At 33.5% G+C, this 19611-nt stretch overlaps 3 protein-coding genes across 3 annotated transcripts; 1 reads left to right on the top strand and 2 right to left on the bottom strand.

Annotated features, from left to right (window-relative positions):
• Positions 1-6631: 6631 nt before the first annotated feature.
• On the bottom strand, positions 6632-16298 carry LOC123273810. Its single transcript, XM_044741282.1, has 3 exons — positions 16181-16298; positions 7123-8922; positions 6632-7020 (listed from the first exon to the last, which is right to left on the bottom strand). The coding sequence occupies exons 2-3, from the start codon at positions 8867-8869 to the stop codon at positions 6725-6727; spliced, it is 2043 nt and encodes a 680-aa protein (XP_044597217.1). The 5' UTR covers positions 8870-8922; positions 16181-16298; the 3' UTR covers positions 6632-6724.
• Positions 9740-14926, top strand: LOC123273799. Its single transcript, XM_044741270.1, has 2 exons — positions 9740-11261; positions 11358-14926. The coding sequence occupies exons 1-2, from the start codon at positions 9740-9742 to the stop codon at positions 14924-14926; spliced, it is 5091 nt and encodes a 1696-aa protein (XP_044597205.1).
• Positions 16299-16376: 78 nt separating the features above from the next.
• On the bottom strand, positions 16377-18912 carry LOC123273812. The gene is made up of 6 exons (XM_044741283.1): positions 18511-18912; positions 18172-18384; positions 17747-17947; positions 17483-17662; positions 16869-17042; positions 16377-16790 (listed from the first exon to the last, which is right to left on the bottom strand). Exons 1-6 carry the CDS (start codon positions 18880-18882, stop codon positions 16377-16379), a joined length of 1554 nt encoding a protein of 517 aa, XP_044597218.1. The 5' UTR covers positions 18883-18912.
• Positions 18913-19611: the final 699 nt, after the last annotated feature.

Raw genomic sequence — 19611 nt, 5'->3', positions numbered from 1 at the left:
AATTTAGTAAGTCACGATACGAAGGCAGCTTATTATTATTTATTTGGCTTCTTTCAAATCCAATTAAATAATTCCAAGTTTTATTACCAATTTTTTCACTCATTTTAATGATGGTTAAAGTCGACCTAACCTCAAATTTAACAAAGTATACATACAACGGCGTCACACTGATCAATGCCCACTAAGCTTTGTTCTTACTCTCGCGGGATTAGTACGCGAAAACAAAGAAAGCGCTGCAATTAAAGGGGAAATTTGTTGAACGCATTCAAGGTCAAGTGAAAGCTCAGTAGTACTACCAGAGCAAGAAAAATAAACCGCAATTAATCAGTATTACAATACACAGCAACAAAGAAACATCCTATATTATACGTAATGATCATACACAATATATTTTTATCTAGAATTTCATTGAAATTGAATTATTAAATGATAAATTCAAATATTATGGGGTGATTTAAATGAGAAATTTATTTAAAAATAAAAAACTCCAGAAAAATACAATTAAAAATTTTTTACGTTAAATTTGTAACTCAATCAATAAGTAATTACTAATTATAATTATGATACGAATAAAAAGATCATTATTTTTTAAGATTTGATTCAACATTTTGTGGAAATTCAATGCTACGTAAACTTCAATGATTAATATCTCAGAAAATATCGATCTTATTGATTTGGTGCTGAGGACCTTTTTTGTAGAGAATTGAATTTCCTACAAAATTATTATTAACATTTTTTCTGTATGTCTTGTTGTTTATGAGATAATGAGTGAAAAAACAAGAATTCTATAAACAATTCGGTTTGGTGGTCCGTACTACCCCGCCAGTATGAGTTACGACTTCGCGACAATGGACACTTTTGTAGAGCATTCAATTCTGAAAAAAACCCGTCCATAGTCGAAGTGATGCTATGAAATGCCACTGAGCTATAGAAATTTAAAAAAAAAAAATGAAAGTTCTCGTATATTTCAAATGGGAAATCTTCACACGCTGTGTAGGAGTACTTAATATTAATATTAAGGGCTCAAACTTTCAGGGAATTTTTTTGGGTGTATTTCCAACAAAATTTCGGGATGGAAACGAAAAAAAAAAAATAGTCGCAAAAAAAAAAGCACCCTAATATATATATATTGAAACACTAAATTTTACTTAATTTAAAATTTAATTATTTAGACCATTTAATCTCGCGGATAAGAAATAATCGCCTAAACTTCTAAAAATTAAGATTCGCTGCTCTGGGATATTCCGCTCCCGTGAACCAATGAGTGTCTTTGTCTTTAGATGATTTTATTAGTTTGAGACAGAAGTTCTCACGCGTGCCAGTCAATTTATTTTAATTACTTACAAATTTTAACTGCAACGATGACCCTTCGTCTTTGATTGACCCTTCGACAGGTTGTAGATAGATAGTCGTAGTAAATAAATAGGTGAATAGTGGTAGTTTAGTAATAGTGTATAGCGGTGATGAATGATTACTGAAAGAGCGAAAAAGCGGGGATCAGGTTTAGGTCTGGATATCTCAATTAAAACGCGTAAATTATTATCAAAAATAACACTAGGAATTTATTTACATTAAATACACTCAATATTTAATATTTTTAATAGCGGATTGTTAAGATAAAAGCGGATTTGTAAATTACAGCGTGGTTTGCAAAAGCGAAGCCGGTTGACACGTGGTTGAACACTTTGCCGGCACTGAAAAAGCGGTGAAATAAATGCACTGTTAACACAATTTACCTATAACAAATTAAAGCGAATTATTAGCGGTTAATTTAAGCAGTTTAAATTATAAAATTAGCGAAATGCGGTTTATTAACAAAAAGCGAAAGTAAGGAAAAACTAATGGCGACTTGATGCAGCGAAAGCGTAGAAGCGAAAGATAATAAAAATAGTCCGTCTTCTTCCTCGTTGAGTTGGGGAAGAAGGCTATTGCGCATGTCTAGTGGGAGCGATCAGCCAATAAAGCGGTCGATTCATGACGTGATCAAGAGGCTGATTTTCTATTGGTGGTTCGATTTTTGCGGGAACTAGCGGTGAACAGGTGCGTCTCTTGAATTTGGGAGTCCCCCAGGAGCGAGTTAATCGCTACTGGGCCTTGTTCACCGAACAGGTGATAACAATAAACTTAACTTTATTTCACCAAATCAACACTTTAAACAAGACTTATAATATTTCGGTAACGAAATATTTATGAAACAGAACACTTGTATTTAAGATTATAACTAATTTAGTAATAATACTAGTGAGCGTGGTGAGTAATCACCTGATGCGAAAAATAATAATTTCAATAGAAAATAATACAGAATATTAAATTAAATAGTAAACTTTTAGATTAATTGAGATTTTGGTGAGTAGTCACCTAATAGCAGTAATAGTGGTAATAGTAGTAAAATGACTAAGAAATATTTTGCGTGGTGGTTGACACCGGGGGATAGATCGAAGTGTCGATCATCGCTCAAGTTTTGAGGTTTGTAGCTGATTTTTTCCTCCTCGTGTCGTCTTGTGACGTCACGGGGCTACACATTAATTTAGCTAATGTCGGTAACGAAAATTTCGGGTGGTAGTTCGCCAGGCTGATAACATCGGGACATTTTGTAGTGTCTCAATATATATATATATATATATATATATATATATATATATATATATATATATATATATATATATATATATATATGTATATATGTTTATCCAGTATGGCTTTTTCTGACTTTATCTAAGCATACTTTTTTTTCGTATATATTACTGATATACATCATGATAAATCGATATATACAATGATTTTTTGGATACAACTACAAATTTTAATTTTATTAAATCATTCATCGCGTGGGGAGTTTTCGACACCCCAATATTTGGTCCCCATTCAAGAACTGCACTCAAGCGCATGTCTATAATGCTGCAGCTCAGTTCCCCACGCGTGGGGTATTTTTAGTAAAAATTACGTCTGTTATTAGATATTAATATACTGAAACAAATTAAGTTTTCAGATGATTTCGGCTTGACAATATAAGTAAAGATGCTGTAATAGGATTCAGTAATCAAAATCTATCAAAATTTTTAAGTATTCAAATTTTCATTTGAATGAATGATTTCAAATTTCTCAAAAAATTTATCAACTTGTGAATGTTTCAATAAACTCAATGTCTGAACTTGGGCGAATTTTCGGTCACAAATAAACCTACAAGCAATTTATATGTGAAAAATTGTAGCTCTTATACTATAATATAAAATTAATGATTAAAGTGAAGTTAGTTATCTATAGCAATTCTTGATACTAATTAAAAAAATGGACCTTGATTTCTTATTGGTTTTAAAAGAGAGCACGCACGTACAGCGTGCTATTTAAATTTCTAGAACTAGATGTAACTTGCGCGCGCAAGCGCGCGTCTAAATGTTGGCAATGGAAAAGCTTCTATTATTGACAGTGCCTTCATTATTTACACCCTATTGAATTTTATTATTCAATTATTAAATCGGTTAATAATCACAATTATTCAATTTTCATTACAATTTCACATATTTTTGAAATTAAACAATAGTTAAATTTAATTCAAAGTCATAAACTGTTGACCACAACGAAATTTTGTTTTTTCAAGTAGGCCAAAACTGCTTATATATACGTTTGTAATTTCTTTACAATATTGTTAACAGAGACCTAATTTTTAAATCCAGATTTCTCGATGTTTTTTAATATAATTGTATTATTTTTGATTATTTATATTCTAAATAACAATATTATTATTTATTCATACTCTATTGAGCTTAAATTGATTTCAAAATAGCAGATGTCTTAAACGAATTTTAAAATAATAATAGTTTTACATTAGTTAGTAAAAATCATTATCGTTGATATGAATTTAACTGTAATGAATAACCTGTCAATAATAGGATCAATGGCATGTCAATAATCGCATCCTTGAATTTTTTGTGGTGTCAATTATACATACAGTCGACCTGTTGGTTTTAAGTTGATATAATAATTATTAAATTTATTGCTATAAAAGTTAATCAATAAATTATATGAGTTAAAACAATAATTAATGTGTCCTATCAAAAAAAGTTGATAGTATTGATTTGAAATACGATAAAAAATTCAAATATTCATGATTTGTCTTATAGTGTCGATAATGGGAACTTTTACCTTATGAAATCACATATATTTTCATGCTTATTAGATATTTGGACAATCACATTTCGAATAAATTGGCTCACATATTCAATTTCAATTTTATCTTGGAATTCTATGAAAATTGATTAAAAATTTCCTTCTGTTCACTTTTTAATTAATAATTTATATAATAAGAACCTATCACCTGAACTATAAAAAAATTAGCCGATCGGAAGTTAGCAGGCCCGATGTTTTTTTACAGACAATGATTTTTAACTAGAGGGTCTTATGAATGAGATTGAATAAAATTTTTATTTGTAATGTCCGTAAGCTAAAAAATATATGAAAATTCCTGACATAAAATATTGCCCGACTAGACACTTTTATTAAACGAGCTGATCACTTAGATTAATATTAACTGACAGAAATTGATGCATAACTATACAAAAAACACCCAAATTCAAATTGGTTTATAATTTTACGTTCATAGAAAAAATTACTATCATTTTTCATGTAGCTTTAATGATTCATTGCTTACAATAATTTTTTTTTTTCAATTTATCAGTTTGATCTAAAGTATTTGATATTTAAACTCCATTTTCCAATCAGCTAATTGGCAGTTTCAGCCCCGGAAAAAATATTTTTATGATATCTTATAAAATTGTCTATGATTTGATTTAATTGTATACATTTTCATAAAACTTTTGTCTAGGATCAAAAGTATGGCTAGTATAAAATTTTATGTAGCATTATCAAATTTTGTATCATTTTACAAAAGTTTGTCAAATGTCGATAAATTCTATTTAAATTAATACCTGAAATGGAATTATATTTCATAATTCATGACATTCCATCATATTTCATAAAATTTGAATCTAACCATTTCTTCAAAATAAGCGAATTTTTATGGAATTATATCAAATTTTATAAAATTATCTCTCGATCTTAGATAAAATGTTATGAAATTTAAAAAACTCATGTAGTTATACACAAGATCTTTCAAATAATTACAAAATTTCATTAACTGTAATGAAATTTCGTGAGTATTTAAAAAATTTCTTTCCAAAAAATCCATAGCATCGTAATTATAGTTGAATAAAATTTCATCAATTTTAAGGAAATTTTATCAAACTTAACAGCTTTTATGGAATTATATGCAAAAATTTTTTTGGATACACTATTTATTATATTTATATATCACAATGAACCTAATCTATAATTGATAAAAGTTTAATAAAACATAAAATATAGAATTTGCCTGAAAGAGCAGTGCAAATAGTTAATTTTTTAATTTTATGTATAATATTTATAGTAAACTGTTAACAAATAAATTACAGCTAATTAATTCCATTGAAAATTTGGCAATCAAGTTCATTTCAATTTCGCAAGCAGGGGTATTACTTATCATGGAACTTCAAAACCCTTACGCGTTTTTGTGAGGAACTGGAAAAAGAAAAAAAACTGATCCTAGTATGTATTACATACTATCAGATAGGTACATGATTGAGTTTATATGTATTAGCGGTTTCCAAACTAGCTTGATGCCCATCTACTACACGCGTGAATAGGTGATGCCAAATAAAATTCTTATGTAAGATAAACAGCTTTAATCCTTTCTGTATAAATGAATGGTCTACTCAGATAAAGACATCAGAATCGTCTGCAAATTTTACAGATAACTTGCAGGTTTCAAAAAATCCTTATGTGAATTTCGTGATGCCTTAAGTTAATTAGTTGATCAAAAAAAGATCAGCAGTTCTAATTTTTTAATATTAAAGTTGATGTAAAACTAAAATAAATACAGAAATTAAACGCCTGTATTTGAATAAATCGTAGAGTTAATTGTAGACCCAACTGTTAATTTTATTTTCACGTTAAACATTCAATTAATGCTGCACTGATAAAAATTTTAACTTGACGCAAGAGCAAAAGTCTTGAACCAAGAACACCAATTGGAAGAAAATGGATTTTTTGAGTCAAGAGGAAAAATTCTTGAGTCAAGATAGATTCTCTTGAATTAAGAAAATTATCTTGACTCAAGAATTTTACCTCTTGGCTCAAGAAATTCATTTTCTTCCAATTGGTGTTCTTGAGTCAAGTTAAAGTTTCTATCGGTGTGGTTAACGATAAATTAAATTAACTCCGATAGGTACTAATTTCTACCTAAATGTCTTATCAACTAAAACTTATAATAAAATCAGCTGATCAGCAATCACACTTTTTTGGGATAAAAATTAACGCTTTAATGAAACATAAATATTACAAAAATCTACATATATAATCTGATATATGTATAGTGTAACTAAAACAAAAATAACTAGGCAAATTAAAATAATTTGATGAATTTAATAATTAAAATAGTAAAAGAAATTTCATGATTTCTTCAAAAATACGCTCAAAATATATCTTATATACTAAAATTTATCTTATGTGAAAAACTTAAACTGAGATTTGTAATTTTAAATAAATTTTTGTTGACAAAATAAATTAATAATAACTAGAACTATGTTCGCTGAAAATAAATGGTTATAAGAAATAATGTTATTAATAACTGTCTTTGTTTTTGTTTTTTTGTTTCAATCAAATTGAAACAAATCAAGCTTGCGAAAAAAATTCAAGCAAGTTGCGGTGGATCAAAATCTTGTTTAACAATTTTCGTCAAATTATAACTCACGGCTTGATTGTTAACTACTATTATTTTACTGGTTTTTGGTTTTGATAGAGCTTTTCGTTGATTTAACACCCACGTCTTAAGTGACTTTCTCGATCGATCTCTCAAACAAGCATGTTTTTCTTGTAGTTCATCTATATCTTCCAATGATGGAAAAGTTCCATCTTGTACATGGTGCCCGAACGCAGAGAACATAATATCTTGTTCCGTTTTGGGCCAGCGCCTTTTTTTAGCTTTTCCTAAAAAATAGATAATTTTCATGAATACATAACAAAAAAAAATTTTAAGAAAGTAAAATACTAAAATCTTGAGCATAAACGAAAACATTGAAAGCATAATACCCATCAATTCTGGAGGTTCTTTTTTAATCTTCTTAGGTTTTTTCAATTCATTGATTGAACTAATCATTTCAACATCACTAAGACTATGATTTTTATTAATCTGCAAATCTGCATCAGACAAAGAATCCGAATCATGTAAATCATTCTCTTCGTCATCCTTTCTTACACTGTGTGAACAGGATAGGACATCAACTAATGATTCATTAGAATCTTTATCGACTTCTTTTTCCGATGTTTCACTTGGAATAACAATATAGTCACTCAATTCGTCAATAAATTCATCATCATCTTCGTCGATGTCAAGAGGACCTTGTACCGCTTCCAAAACTTTCGCAACTTGAACGATCGTCTTAGACTTAATTGGTTGTTGATAAATATCCCGATGTACTTTTTCAGAGTGGCCCATATGATTCATAACATCGCCAAGTGCCTTCTCATTTAAATCAAGCTTCATACATTTTGTAGCAACGTGTTTACGAAGACCAGTTCCACGGAGTAACTCTGGTTTTTCTGCACCACAAGCGACAGAAAAAGATCTCATTTCTTTACAAATATTCACAACTCTGATCCGATCATCTACATTATTAGGTAACCCGAATAAATATTCATTTCGTTGAGGCACATTTGCTCTTACTCGATGTCTAATTATTAGATTAATATCCTTTATTACATCTGCATCTGCTATAACAGCAACCGTACGATTCTTTTTTCCTCTGATAGCTACTCTAAAAAATTTCTTTGCTATTTTTTTACCACTTTCGTCCAATAAATTAAATTCTTCAGCGTCGGTCTTTTTATCAATACATTCTATACGTTTTAAATCGCTTATCAGTATGTTCTGGATATCTCCTACTCTCCTACGATTGAATACAAGAAGATAAGTGGCAACGACTTTCAAACCATTAAGCCATTCTACCAAGTTAAATGAATGCTCTAAAATCGTAAAGCATCTTTTACGTTCAACTTTTAAATAGCAAATGAGTCGTTTTATATCTTCCGTCATTGGCAATATTACGATTTTTTGCCGTTTTATTTTACTCTGGTTTTCCATTGCTATCTTATTAATAGAATCCGGCATTTCATTTTTATAAACTTTTTTGAACCGGAGTACTCTGTCTAATCCTTCCTTGTCATTTTTTTTTGCCAGTTCACTTTCATAAATTTTTCTAATGTGTTTTAAATAGGTCACCAGATTTAAAGCCGAAGAAGGTGCGCCACATTCATTTTCAATTCTATTTATCCGTGAAACTACTTCAATAGCTTTGACAATTGTATCAATATATTCTGGAGCATAAAGTGATGCAAGGTCTTCGATCTGTGGATTTATTTCCTTCGCTGCGTACAATAGACGACCAACCAATCGAAGTCTGGCTCTTATCATATTATGCTGATAGTGGGGTGTATATTTCATACACAATTTATTGCCATATAATGTCAACAGCCAATCATATCTAATTAAATGAACAATCGCGTCCTCTTGGAGCACCGGGAAAATTACTAAGCTTAGAGTATCACTGGCATTGGCATGGATGCGCCCTTCAACATAGCGACCAAGAAATTTATAAGCGCGTGATCCATTTGTTTTTGCTTGGATACACACGGCATAGTGCTTGTAAGAGTTGGCTTTAGTTACAGTCTTGAGACACTTGAGACAAGTTGTGTAGTCAGTGGCAGGTTTATTCTGTAATTTTGGTCGACGGCTCACTAATAGCTTCCCGGTATTATAGTCAGGATTAGTGTTATGCATAGCACGTCCATTGTCTCTATAAATCTCAATTAGTTTTTTTCTTTCAGAGGAACCTGCAAATATTATATTATTAGTAGTGAAATTCATAGAGAATATTAAACTAAAAATAAAATTTTAATTTACTCATTGCTTCAAAATAACATAGGTAAACTGTTTGAGATTTATCAAGTAGCGGCGACATCTTTAGTCTCCTTTTCTAATAAGTTTAGTAATGGCGCCATCTCTAGCATAATTTTAATTCAAACTCCCGCCTAAAGACTCGAAGCGCTTTCTATCTAGTAATTTTCGAGAAATCGATCTCTCTCTAGAAAAGTATCAGGCATCGTTTTAGAAATCGATTTCTGCGCATGCTTACCAGAACGTTCTGGGCCTCCCGGCTTTAGTATAAATACAGGCGCCAAGTGCCACCGCTTCAGTTTTTATTGTGCAATTAAACAGTTAACATCCAAAATAAGAAGTCTAACCTTACACATCAGTAAGAAAACTTTCAAGTAAGAGGCTCTTCTCGCAGCCGTCATTTTAAGTATACCTCCTGGTGCAAGTCAAGGTTTCTCAAAGGAAATCGGGCATCATCTTGCTTAGAAGAGCACCTCTAAGGGACCCTCGCGCCTTCTAAGCCTTTCCTTTGAATACACCAGAAGGTTCTCAACGAAGGGTCACGCGTCCAAAGAAACTCTCTGTCGGCTGATACTCACTGCCACGAGCCTATATTCAGTGCAACTTTTAAGATTTATTCCAGTGTTCATAATTTGTAATACGATTTAAAATAAATCTAAATTAAATTAACCGCGCTGCTTCATTTACCACCTCCTAACCACCTCAACATCTCCTAACATTTTTTGGTAGCAGAGCGTGGTTAGTGTGGTAAATATGAACAACATGAGCTTAGACACGATCAAGGAGCGTATGCGTCAGCAGAAAACTCTATCTAAGACTCTGCTTGACACTGTTAATGAACTAAAGAATGGAAATGGACAACGCCACTCCATCATCAGCATCGAAGAACAGAAACGAAAGCTAAAGGAAGACTGGGGATTATTTTCAGTTTCTCATGATGAGATTGAGCAATCCAGAGATCGTCTGCACAGTAACGAACGAAGAGAACTCCGCCACAATTCCTACTATCGTCACGATTTGTATCAGCAAGTCCAACAGGGTTATTTGGAAGCCTTGGAGACGATAATTCTGCGCCAAGAGAGTTTGCAGCGAAAATCATCTCTAGAACCGCCAGCGCAAACCGTAGCGAGTAAAGTGGTGGTCCCTCAAGCACATGTCAAGCTTCCTAGGCTTCCATTAAAAACCTTTGATGGTTCATTATTAGAATGGCTACCTTTCAAAGATTTCTTCGTTTCGTCAATCATCAGCAGCCAGTCTCTCGACGACGTTGAGCGACTACATTATTTAAAATCCAGCCTCACTGGATCAGCAGCTCAATTCTTAAAAAACACGACTCTGGTAGCCGAGAACTTCAAGAAATCGTGGGAAGCTCTGGTGTCATTCTACGAAAATAAGCGTCTCTTGACCAACGCTTCCGTGAACGCTCTATTCTCACTCAAACGCATGTCGAAGGAATCTGCCTCGGAATTAGAAGCATTGTATTCTTCTGTCACTCAACATTATCGTATGTTGGAAACTTTAGAACGTCCAGTTCATCATTGGGATGACATCTTGGTCTTCATCACTGTCCAACGTCTCGATTCAGAAACCGTAAAGGCCTGGGAGTATCATCTAGGGTCATCAAGAGAACCTCCTACGTGGTCTCAATTGACAGATTTCTTGATGACAAGAATCTTATCTTTACAAGCCTTTGAAAAATCTAATCCAACCAAATCTGTAAACCAAGGGAAGAAGCCCGTTCACGCCCACCACGCTTCAGGTGCTGCTCAACAGCAACAGACGTGCATTTTGTGTCCAGAGAAACACTACATTACAAAATGTCCCACTTATCAACGCGCGACTGAAGCTCGACGTGTTGAGATAATAGCCGAGCACAAGTTATGTTACAATTGTCTAGGACATCATCGAGCAGCCTTGTGTAAATCAACGAAAAGATGTATCAGATGTGGGAGAAAACATCATACAACGATTCACGAAGTTAGTTCCATCACGAAAGATAAGGAGAACATTTCAAAGCAACCTCTTCAAGCCCATTATGCTACATCAAGAAAAACTACACCCAACTCTATCACTCTACTAGCCACAGCTCAGGTCATCGTATGTTCAGATTCTGGATATAATCTGACTGCAAGAGCTTTAGTGGATCCTGGGTCACAAATATCCTTCATCTCAGCCAGGCTGGTCCAGCAATTACACTTACCAAAGAAATCATCATATATTCCTTTAATAGGAATTGGAGCGACCAAAGTTGGAAAGACTCAAGGACTAGTTTCTTGTTCCCTCCGATAAAAATCAAATTCAATCAAAGTTTGCCATTTTTCTGCTCATGTTTTGCCAAAACTGACAGCGTCCATTCAAATTATTGGAACAGATTATCAGCAGTGGCCTCACTTAAAGGAGTTGACGTTAGCTGATCCTACTCAGTCTCCAGGTCCTATCGATATCATCATCGGAGCTGATTATTACGGACAAATACTCGAAGATGGACTCAAGCAAGGACCAGCTAATACTCCAACTGCTCAGAACACGATATTTGGTTGGATATTGTTTGGACTATGTGGCAACCCCAACATAGAGCCTACAGCACATCAGAGTTTTCATACGACCATCGATCAAGAGTTGTATGATCTAATTCATCGTTTTTGGCTGCTAGATGAAATACCACAAGTTAATCAACTACTGTCACCTGATGAGCAAGCGTGTGAAGATCATTATAAATCAACTGTACAACGAGACCCCAAGGGTCGCTACATCGTAAGACTTCCTTTTCAAAGTCCAGCCAACTCTCTTGGACGATCCAAAGACGCTGCCAACAGGATGCTTAATCGAATAACCAAGAAAATCGAAACTGAACCCTCTTACAAGGAAGTTTATACTAAGTTTCTCACGGAATATGAATCATTGGGACACATGCAAGCGATTCCTACCGCTGACCCGGAGCCAGAACCAGTGTATTATCTTCCTCATCATGGAATATTGAGAGGAAGCAGTCTGACTACCAAATTTCGCGTTGTGTTTAATGCATCAAACAAAACTACGTCTGGAGTTTCATTAAACGATCTTCTGCATACTGGTGCGAAGCTTCAAAGGGATTTGTTTGAAGTCTTAATCTGGTTTCGACTCTTCCAATATGTCTTCACTTCGGATATAGAGAAGATGTATCGACAAATCAAGATTCATCCAGACGATTGGAATTTTCAAAGGATTTTATGGTTAGATCATCAATACCGTATCATCCAATATCATTTAACCACTGTAACCTACGGGATTTCAGCCGCTCCTTTTCTTGCCTTGCGCACTATCTTACAACTCATCCGTGATGAAGGATCCAAATACCCCAAGGCGGTTCCAGTGCTACTTTCTGGACGGTACGTTGACGATGTTCTCGGAGGAGCAGATACAATTGAAGAAGCTAAAGAAACAGCGAAGCAAGTCAACGAATTGTGCATGGCGGGCGGCTTTCCGTTACAGAAATGGCTCAGCAACCACAAGGAAGTCCTCCAAAGCATTGACTCCAGTAAGCATCTATTTTCTACCACTGTTTCTCTGAATCCAGAGTCTGATATCCACATCCTAGGAATGTCGTGGAATTCAGTGACAGATACCTTTCATTTTCCTGTCTTCAAGCCCGCTGAAAAGGTATTCACTAAGCGATCTATCCTTTCCACGATTGCTCATCTGTTTGATCCAACTGGCTTACTGTCACCAATCATGATCACTGCGAAACTCATCATGCAAAAGCTGTGGACCATTAAGATAGGCTGGGATGATCAATTACCTTCTTCAATCGCTAACGAGTGGTTAGTTTTCATCAATAGTATGACTGAAATTGAAAGTTTAGTCTTTCCCAGATGGATTGGTTACGCTAAAAATCAATCTATTCAGATACACGGATTTAGTGATGCTTCTCAACACGCTCTGGCAGCAGCAGTCTACATCAAAACCACCGACTCCAACGGACAATCTAGAACGGCTCTTTTATCGTCTAAAACCAAAGTCGCTCCGTTAAAACGTTTAACTATTCCACGTTTAGAACTATCAGCAGCAGTACTTCTTGTAAAACTAATAACTAATCTAATGAGAACCTTGGTTTCATCCGACGTACAAATTCATCTCTGGACCGATTCATCAATAGTTTATACTTGGATCAACGCTCATCCTTCCAAGTGGAAGGAGTTCGTACGTAACCGAGTCTGTTTCATCCAGGAAGCGATTCCAGCAGCTAGATGGCGCTTTATATCTGGGAAGGAAAATCCAGCAGATTGTGCAACGAGAGGATTAACTCCTCAACAGTTACTCAGTCATCCAGAATGGTGGTACGGACCTAAATGGTTGATAGAACCCGAAGATCAATGGCCAAGCCTTAATTTATCTTCTGTCAAAGCTGCTGATCAGGAGATACGATCAGTACAGGTAGCTACTGGAATTATGCAACAGCCCAACAATTATTTACTTACTCGTTTCTCCAGTTTCATCAAATTAATCCGCAAAACAGTCATTTGTAAACGAGTCGCCTCTTATTGGAGACAACGGATAAACAGGTTTACTCTATATTCCCCAATTTCACCAGAGGAACTAGAAACTGAAAAAATCTATTGGATAAAACTAGTACAACAAGAGTCCTTCTCCAAAGAGTATCAACTGCTTCTGAAAAAACAATCATTACCATCTTCCAATTCCCTGGCCAAATTAACACCATTTATTGACAGTAAAGGTTTATTACGACTTGGAGGACGGTTACAGAATTCAACGCTTCCTATGGATGCAAAACATCCATTAATCGTCCCAAAGGACTCCCCTTTGGCTAAAATCATTATTGCTGACGCTCATCAAAAGACCCTTCATGGAGGAGTTCAAGATACATTAACCTACATAAGAAACCACTTCTGGATACTCAGTGGGCGTTCGCTAGTTAAATCTATCGTACTAAAATGCGCTCGATGCGCTAGATATCGTCAGAAAAGAGCATGTCAGCTCATGGGAAGACTACCAATAGATAAAGTAACCCCAGCAAGGCCTTTCTTACAATCAGGAGTAGATTACGCTGGCCCCCTTATAATTCAGACCTGGCGGGGAAAAGGTGCTCGTAAATATAAGGCATATATTGCATTGTTCGTCTGTTTGTCCACTTCCGCTATTCATATTGAGCTTGTTACCAACTACGCTGCTTCTGGATTCCTCGCTGCCTATAAGAGATTCACAGCCAGAAGGGGCATCTGTGCAACTCTTCGAAGTGATTGCGGGACCAACTTCATTGGAGCTAATTCAGAGCTCAAAGCAATGTTCTCCGAATCATCAAAAGAACTTCAGCAAATAGCTCATCTCATCAGTAACGATGGTACCAAGTGGATTTTTAACCCACCTTCCGCTCCTCACTTTGGAGGGAACTGGGAAGCTGGCGTTAAATCCGTTAAGAGTCATCTGCTTCGTACGATTGGAGAGAATCATCTCACTTATGAAGAAATGACGACTTTATTAACACAAATTGAAGCTGTTCTTAATTCACGACCTATCGGTCCCATCTCTGATGATCCTGATGATCTCTCAGTATTAACACCTAGTCATTTCCTCATTGGAGGACCATCTACTGTAATTCCTGAAGCTTCTCTAGAAAACAGAAAAATCTCAAAGCTCAATCGATGGCACCTCATACGGCAAATCACAGAAAGCTTCTGGAATAAATGGATGGAGCAGTGTCTTCAAAGATATCAAGTCATCCACAAATGGAAGACACCTTCAAATGACATTCACGAAGGAAGCATTGTTCTCATCGCGGACGTAAGATATCCTCCTGGTAAATGGCCTCTCGGACGAGTTCTTACGACACATCAAGGTGCAGATAATCTGATTAGAGTCGCTGTCATCAGAACTCAGACTTCTACCATCACCAGGCCAATCACCAAACTCTGTCCACTGCCTACAGATCAAGACTCTCTCTGAGAACACATTCGTTAATTTTCATTAACGAAGGGGGGCGGTAATGTTTGAGATTTATCAAGTAGCGGCGACATCTTTAGTCTCCTTTTCTAATAAGTTTAGTAATGGCGCCATCTCTAGCATAATTTTAATTCAAACTCCCGCCTAAAGACTCGAAGCGCTTTCTATCTAGTAATTTTCGAGAAATCGATCTCTCTCTAGAAAAGTATCAGGCATCATTTTAGAAATCGATTTCTGCGCATGCTTACCAGAACGTTCTGGGCCTCCCGGCTTTAGTATAAATACAGGCGCCAAGTGCCACCGCTTCAGTTTTTATTGTGCAATTAAACAGTTAACATCCAAAATAAGAAGTCTAACCTTACACATCAGTAAGAAAACTTTCAAGTAAGAGGCTCTTCTCGCAGCCGTCATTTTAAGTATACCTCCTGGTGCAAGTCAAGGTTTCTCAAAGGAAATCGGGCATCATCTTGCTTAGAAGAGCACCTCTAAGGGACCCTCGCGCCTTCTAAGCCTTTCCTTTGAATACACCAGAAGGTTCTCAACGAAGGGTCACGCGTCCAAAGAAACTCTCTGTCGGCTGATACTCACTGCCACGAGCCTATATTCAGTGCAACTTTTAAGATTTATTCCAGTGTTTATAATTTGTAATACGATTTAAAATAAATCTAAATTAAATTAACCGCGCTGCTTCATTTACCACCTCCTAACCACCTCAACATCTCCTAACAGTAAACAAAGTAAAAATATTTATGACTCTGTTACGAAGCAGTGATATATGTTCAATTAAGATATTATCCTATCAGCTTGCATTATATAGTACATGCTTACAAAGTCATGCATAGATTAGAATACAAAATTTATGTTTCCAAAAGTATTTCAAAAATTAATCAAATTCTATAAAATTTTCACCTTGCAGACTACTAACATTTTTTTATTTCTATTGCTCCAAAAGTTTTGTAGAGGATCGAATTCTTCGTGAAAACATTATTTATTGATTTTAAGAGATATTATTATTTGACAATTAGTTTTAGTTCAGCTTTTATTTTAATAAATTTAAAATTAAGATGTAAATGAATAAAGTTATTTATGTAATGACTGAAGGTTAATTATCAAAAAAAGATCACAGAATTTGAATTCGGTCAGATAATTTGCTGCTACAAGATAGCTGTCCAATCCTCTCAAATTAAACTTTCGAAGCAATTCTATCAGAAATTGATATTGATCAAAAATTAGCTTGTATTTCTCAATATTACTCACCTTTTGGAGTATTTTTCAGTAGTTGTACTTCTTTGAGATCTTTGTGGTTTGTTTCTATATGGCGAGGTAACTTAACCACTAATTTGTGACAGTGAATACAAAAATATTTTTTTTTCCAACGTGGTTGAACAGTACCAACTCCTAATTCATCAGTAATAATACTACTTTCTGCTTTTAATTTTGAGTTATCACAGGATCATTTTGATGAAAGTGGTATTTTGATACATGTTGAATTTGTTATTATTGTCTTTTGTGTACTTGAAGTACACGGAGTTACATCAGTTGGTAAACTCTCGGTTCCAGGACTTTCAAAGTTCACTGTTTTGGGTGATTGTGTAAGTTGTGCTGAATCCTCTGTCATAGTTGAAGAATGGGTTACTTTGTCAGGATCAAAATCAATATCGCTACTGTCTTTATTAGTATATACCAAAGAAGGATCTTCCGATACGACATTGGAAATACCATCAGAGTTTATGTTGGGATGTTGGTCAAATTGAGAAATCGAGAAATTATCATTGTTATCAATGTCATTGATGCTGTGATCGCGTATCATTTCCACGGTTTCACTATCTAATTGAGATGCAAGAATGCTTTCCAATTGGTCGGAAATCTGTAAAATGTTGAAAGTAATATAAGTAATATTTCATATCCTAAAGATTCTTACGAATTAATAGCTTAAATTCAAAACCTCATAATTTGATTCATATTTTGACAAATCCGAATCATTGTAGCTGGCTTGATCAATACTTAGAATGATGACTCCTTCTATCAAATCATCTTCTGGAGAAGTAAAATGAGCAGCTAAAAAATTACCGTTGTTTTGAATGTTACATTCCCTTTCAAAAATCCTATCAAAATTATTCTGTAAAAAAAATAAACAAAAAACTATGAATCACAGTTTTCAATGAAATTCATTTAATTAATAAACAATATCCTATTTCTTCTCTAAGTGTAATTTGTTTATTGTAAATTTTTAATATTCAAAATATTTTCAAAAAATATTACCAAATTCTGTATTCCAAATATATTTTAAAGAGAGTAGACAACATTAGATTGAGCGTTAACAATTGATGCTTAGTTATAATAGCTAATAAGAAATGAATTATTAGGTATCTTAAGAGTTATCTGAGAATATTACGAGAGCAATAACTAACTTGAAACGATGATAAAATTATGATTAAAGTTATATGAGTAAAAATATCAATTTCAAACAATAATTCGTGACCGAATATTATCTTCAAAGAACAATATAAAAAATCACAATAAACGAAGTAAAAACTATATTTTTAAACAAATGCAAACCTCATTTTCTTGTGAAGTCTCGTGTGAATTATCAAGAAATTTACTGGAATTACATTCAGTTTGCAAATCTTGGCTCACTGACTGAGCATATAACTTTATATTTGAATCGGTCGATGCATAATCCAGTCTTGTTTTATTAGCAACATTGTCAATCGGATTAACTACCGCATTCGGTAATACCTATAAATACGAATAAAAAAAACATAAGCATCGAAGTAATTGTCCAATGTAGAATACTAAAAATAGTTGGTATAAATAGCTGACCATATTATCCTCGTAATTATGATCACAAATGTCTTTTGAATTTACACCAACATCGTTTAAATCAAGATCACAGTCAAGTATCATGGTATCCTGATTCACTCGATGAGCATTCAAATTATCATTAGAATTAACCAATTCATTACAAGCTGTTACAATATCTGAGTCAAGTTTAATCGAGCCATTACAACTATTTTGCATTGTCTGTAAAGTATTAATATTACTCATATAAATGATCAATTAAATGATTATACTCCCTTATTAAAAAAAAAAAAGTATTGAAAATAATAGAAAAGGCATAAAAAATTATTCGATTTATTTTAAAAGTAATTCTATTTAATTACCTTTCAATTGTTCTCAATATTTTTTTTAATAGGGCTAAAAATTAAAATATTCAATTTAATTAATCCTCAAACATTCATACTTACATGGAGATCGGAATTTTCTGTAATGATCACGTTTGGTTTTACTTCCTCTAAACCAATTTTCAATTTAGGCAATAGATTTTTTAATTCCAGAGAATTATCATGAGTAGTTGAGTGATCAAATTGTTCGGTTTCAGTGTCACTTAAAACGTTCGGACCAGATAATGAACATAGTGATTTATATGATGTTGTCTTATCACGTGCATTATCAATAATCTAAAAATTACACAACTGTTAGTAATTCTTATGTATTATATTGCTTTTCTATGAAAAATAATTTATACATCATTTTTGAACAGTAGAAAAATTAATTACCATAAAGCTTAGTAAAAAACTACAAACCTTAGCTTGATGTGGCTTTTGTTCCGTATCGAAATGATAATTTTTATTATTTGAATCAAATTTTGCTTGTAATTCGCAATTATTTTTGTCAAAATTTGTGATTTTTTCGAAATCACAGTGCAAATTTGATGTCATTTTTTCGATACATGAGGTGTCATTAAAATTTTTATTCATCAATAAAGTTGATGATATATATTCATCAAAACGTTTGAGTGAAACTCTAAGTATCCGAGATTTATCTAATAAATGCGGCGTTAAAACACTTTTTGTAATCTTTGATACATTAGAAATATATCTATTTACTGATTTTCGAACCATATTTCTTTCATCCAAACGTTTTAGTCTTACTTTTGGCATGCCAGAATTCAACATTTTGCAGATGGATAACAAATTATGAATATCTAAAAAGTAAAAAAAAAATCGATGAAATACTCATTAGAATTAAAAACTATCTCTTACAAATAGAAAGTAATACACTCCACTTTAACCTTTGATCAGATATAGAATCAATAAAACTATGAAAATTTTTAATTATATGAATTTATTTTCTACTTATCTGCATCTTAATAATTAAAATCTTACATAACTATTTATTTAATTGTTATTATGGTAATTAATGTTGTTAAATACATACCGCTGACAGCAATTTTAATATGCCCTTTTGGCAAAAATTTATTTTTTCCTATAATTTTATAGTCTTTTTTTTTAGGTGTACAGATTAAACGATACATTTTATATCATAAAATACAATCTTGATGTAAAAAGTTTCATATCACCCTTTCATAAAAAGAATAATAATTTGTTAAACAAAGATGAACAGGGACGTCTCCAATCTTTCTTCTTTTGTTGCTGCTACAAGTTTGCTCAGTTAGACTTTCTTCATAATTGATTAAGTCAGTATCTACGTTAGGTGTCGCGACTGAATAATTCCGTGGTAATTTCAGACGTCCGTCGAAGCATGTGTTAGGATGCATCTCACTAAATGCTAAAAGCGATCATAATCCTATCTGAACACACGTAGCACGATCGTTTTAATTAGTGCCTATTTATGCCGCATTCCACTAAGCGCTCAAAACGATCGCGCCACTTGTATTCAAATAG

Source organism: Cotesia glomerata, unplaced genomic scaffold (assembly GCF_020080835.1).
Source record: "Cotesia glomerata isolate CgM1 unplaced genomic scaffold, MPM_Cglom_v2.3 scaffold_14, whole genome shotgun sequence".
NCBI classification, from domain to species: domain Eukaryota; kingdom Metazoa; phylum Arthropoda; class Insecta; order Hymenoptera; family Braconidae; genus Cotesia; species Cotesia glomerata.
This window is presented reverse-complemented; position numbering and strand designations above follow the sequence as displayed.

Coding starts and splice junctions, on each gene's coding strand:
- LOC123273810 (XM_044741282.1), bottom strand. CDS start 8,869: ATGCATAACACTAATCCTGACTATAATACCGGGAAGCTATTAGTGAGC. Junction 7,021..7,122: donor AGAACCTCCAGAATTGATGG/GTATTATGCTTT, acceptor TCTATTTTTTAG/GAAAAGCTAAAAAAAGGCGC.
- LOC123273799 (XM_044741270.1), top strand. CDS start 9,740: ATGAACAACATGAGCTTAGACACGATCAAGGAGCGTATGCGTCAGCAG. Junction 11,262..11,357: donor GACTCAAGGACTAGTTTCTT/GTTCCCTCCGAT, acceptor TTATTGGAACAG/ATTATCAGCAGTGGCCTCAC.
- LOC123273812 (XM_044741283.1), bottom strand. CDS start 18,882: ATGTTGAATTCTGGCATGCCAAAAGTAAGACTAAAACGTTTGGATGAA. Junction 17,043..17,482: donor AGACTTCACAAGAAAATGAG/GTTTGCATTTGT, acceptor TTTTTTTTACAG/AATAATTTTGATAGGATTTT. Junction 16,791..16,868: donor AATATGAATCAAATTATGAG/GTTTTGAATTTA, acceptor AACATTTTACAG/ATTTCCGACCAATTGGAAAG.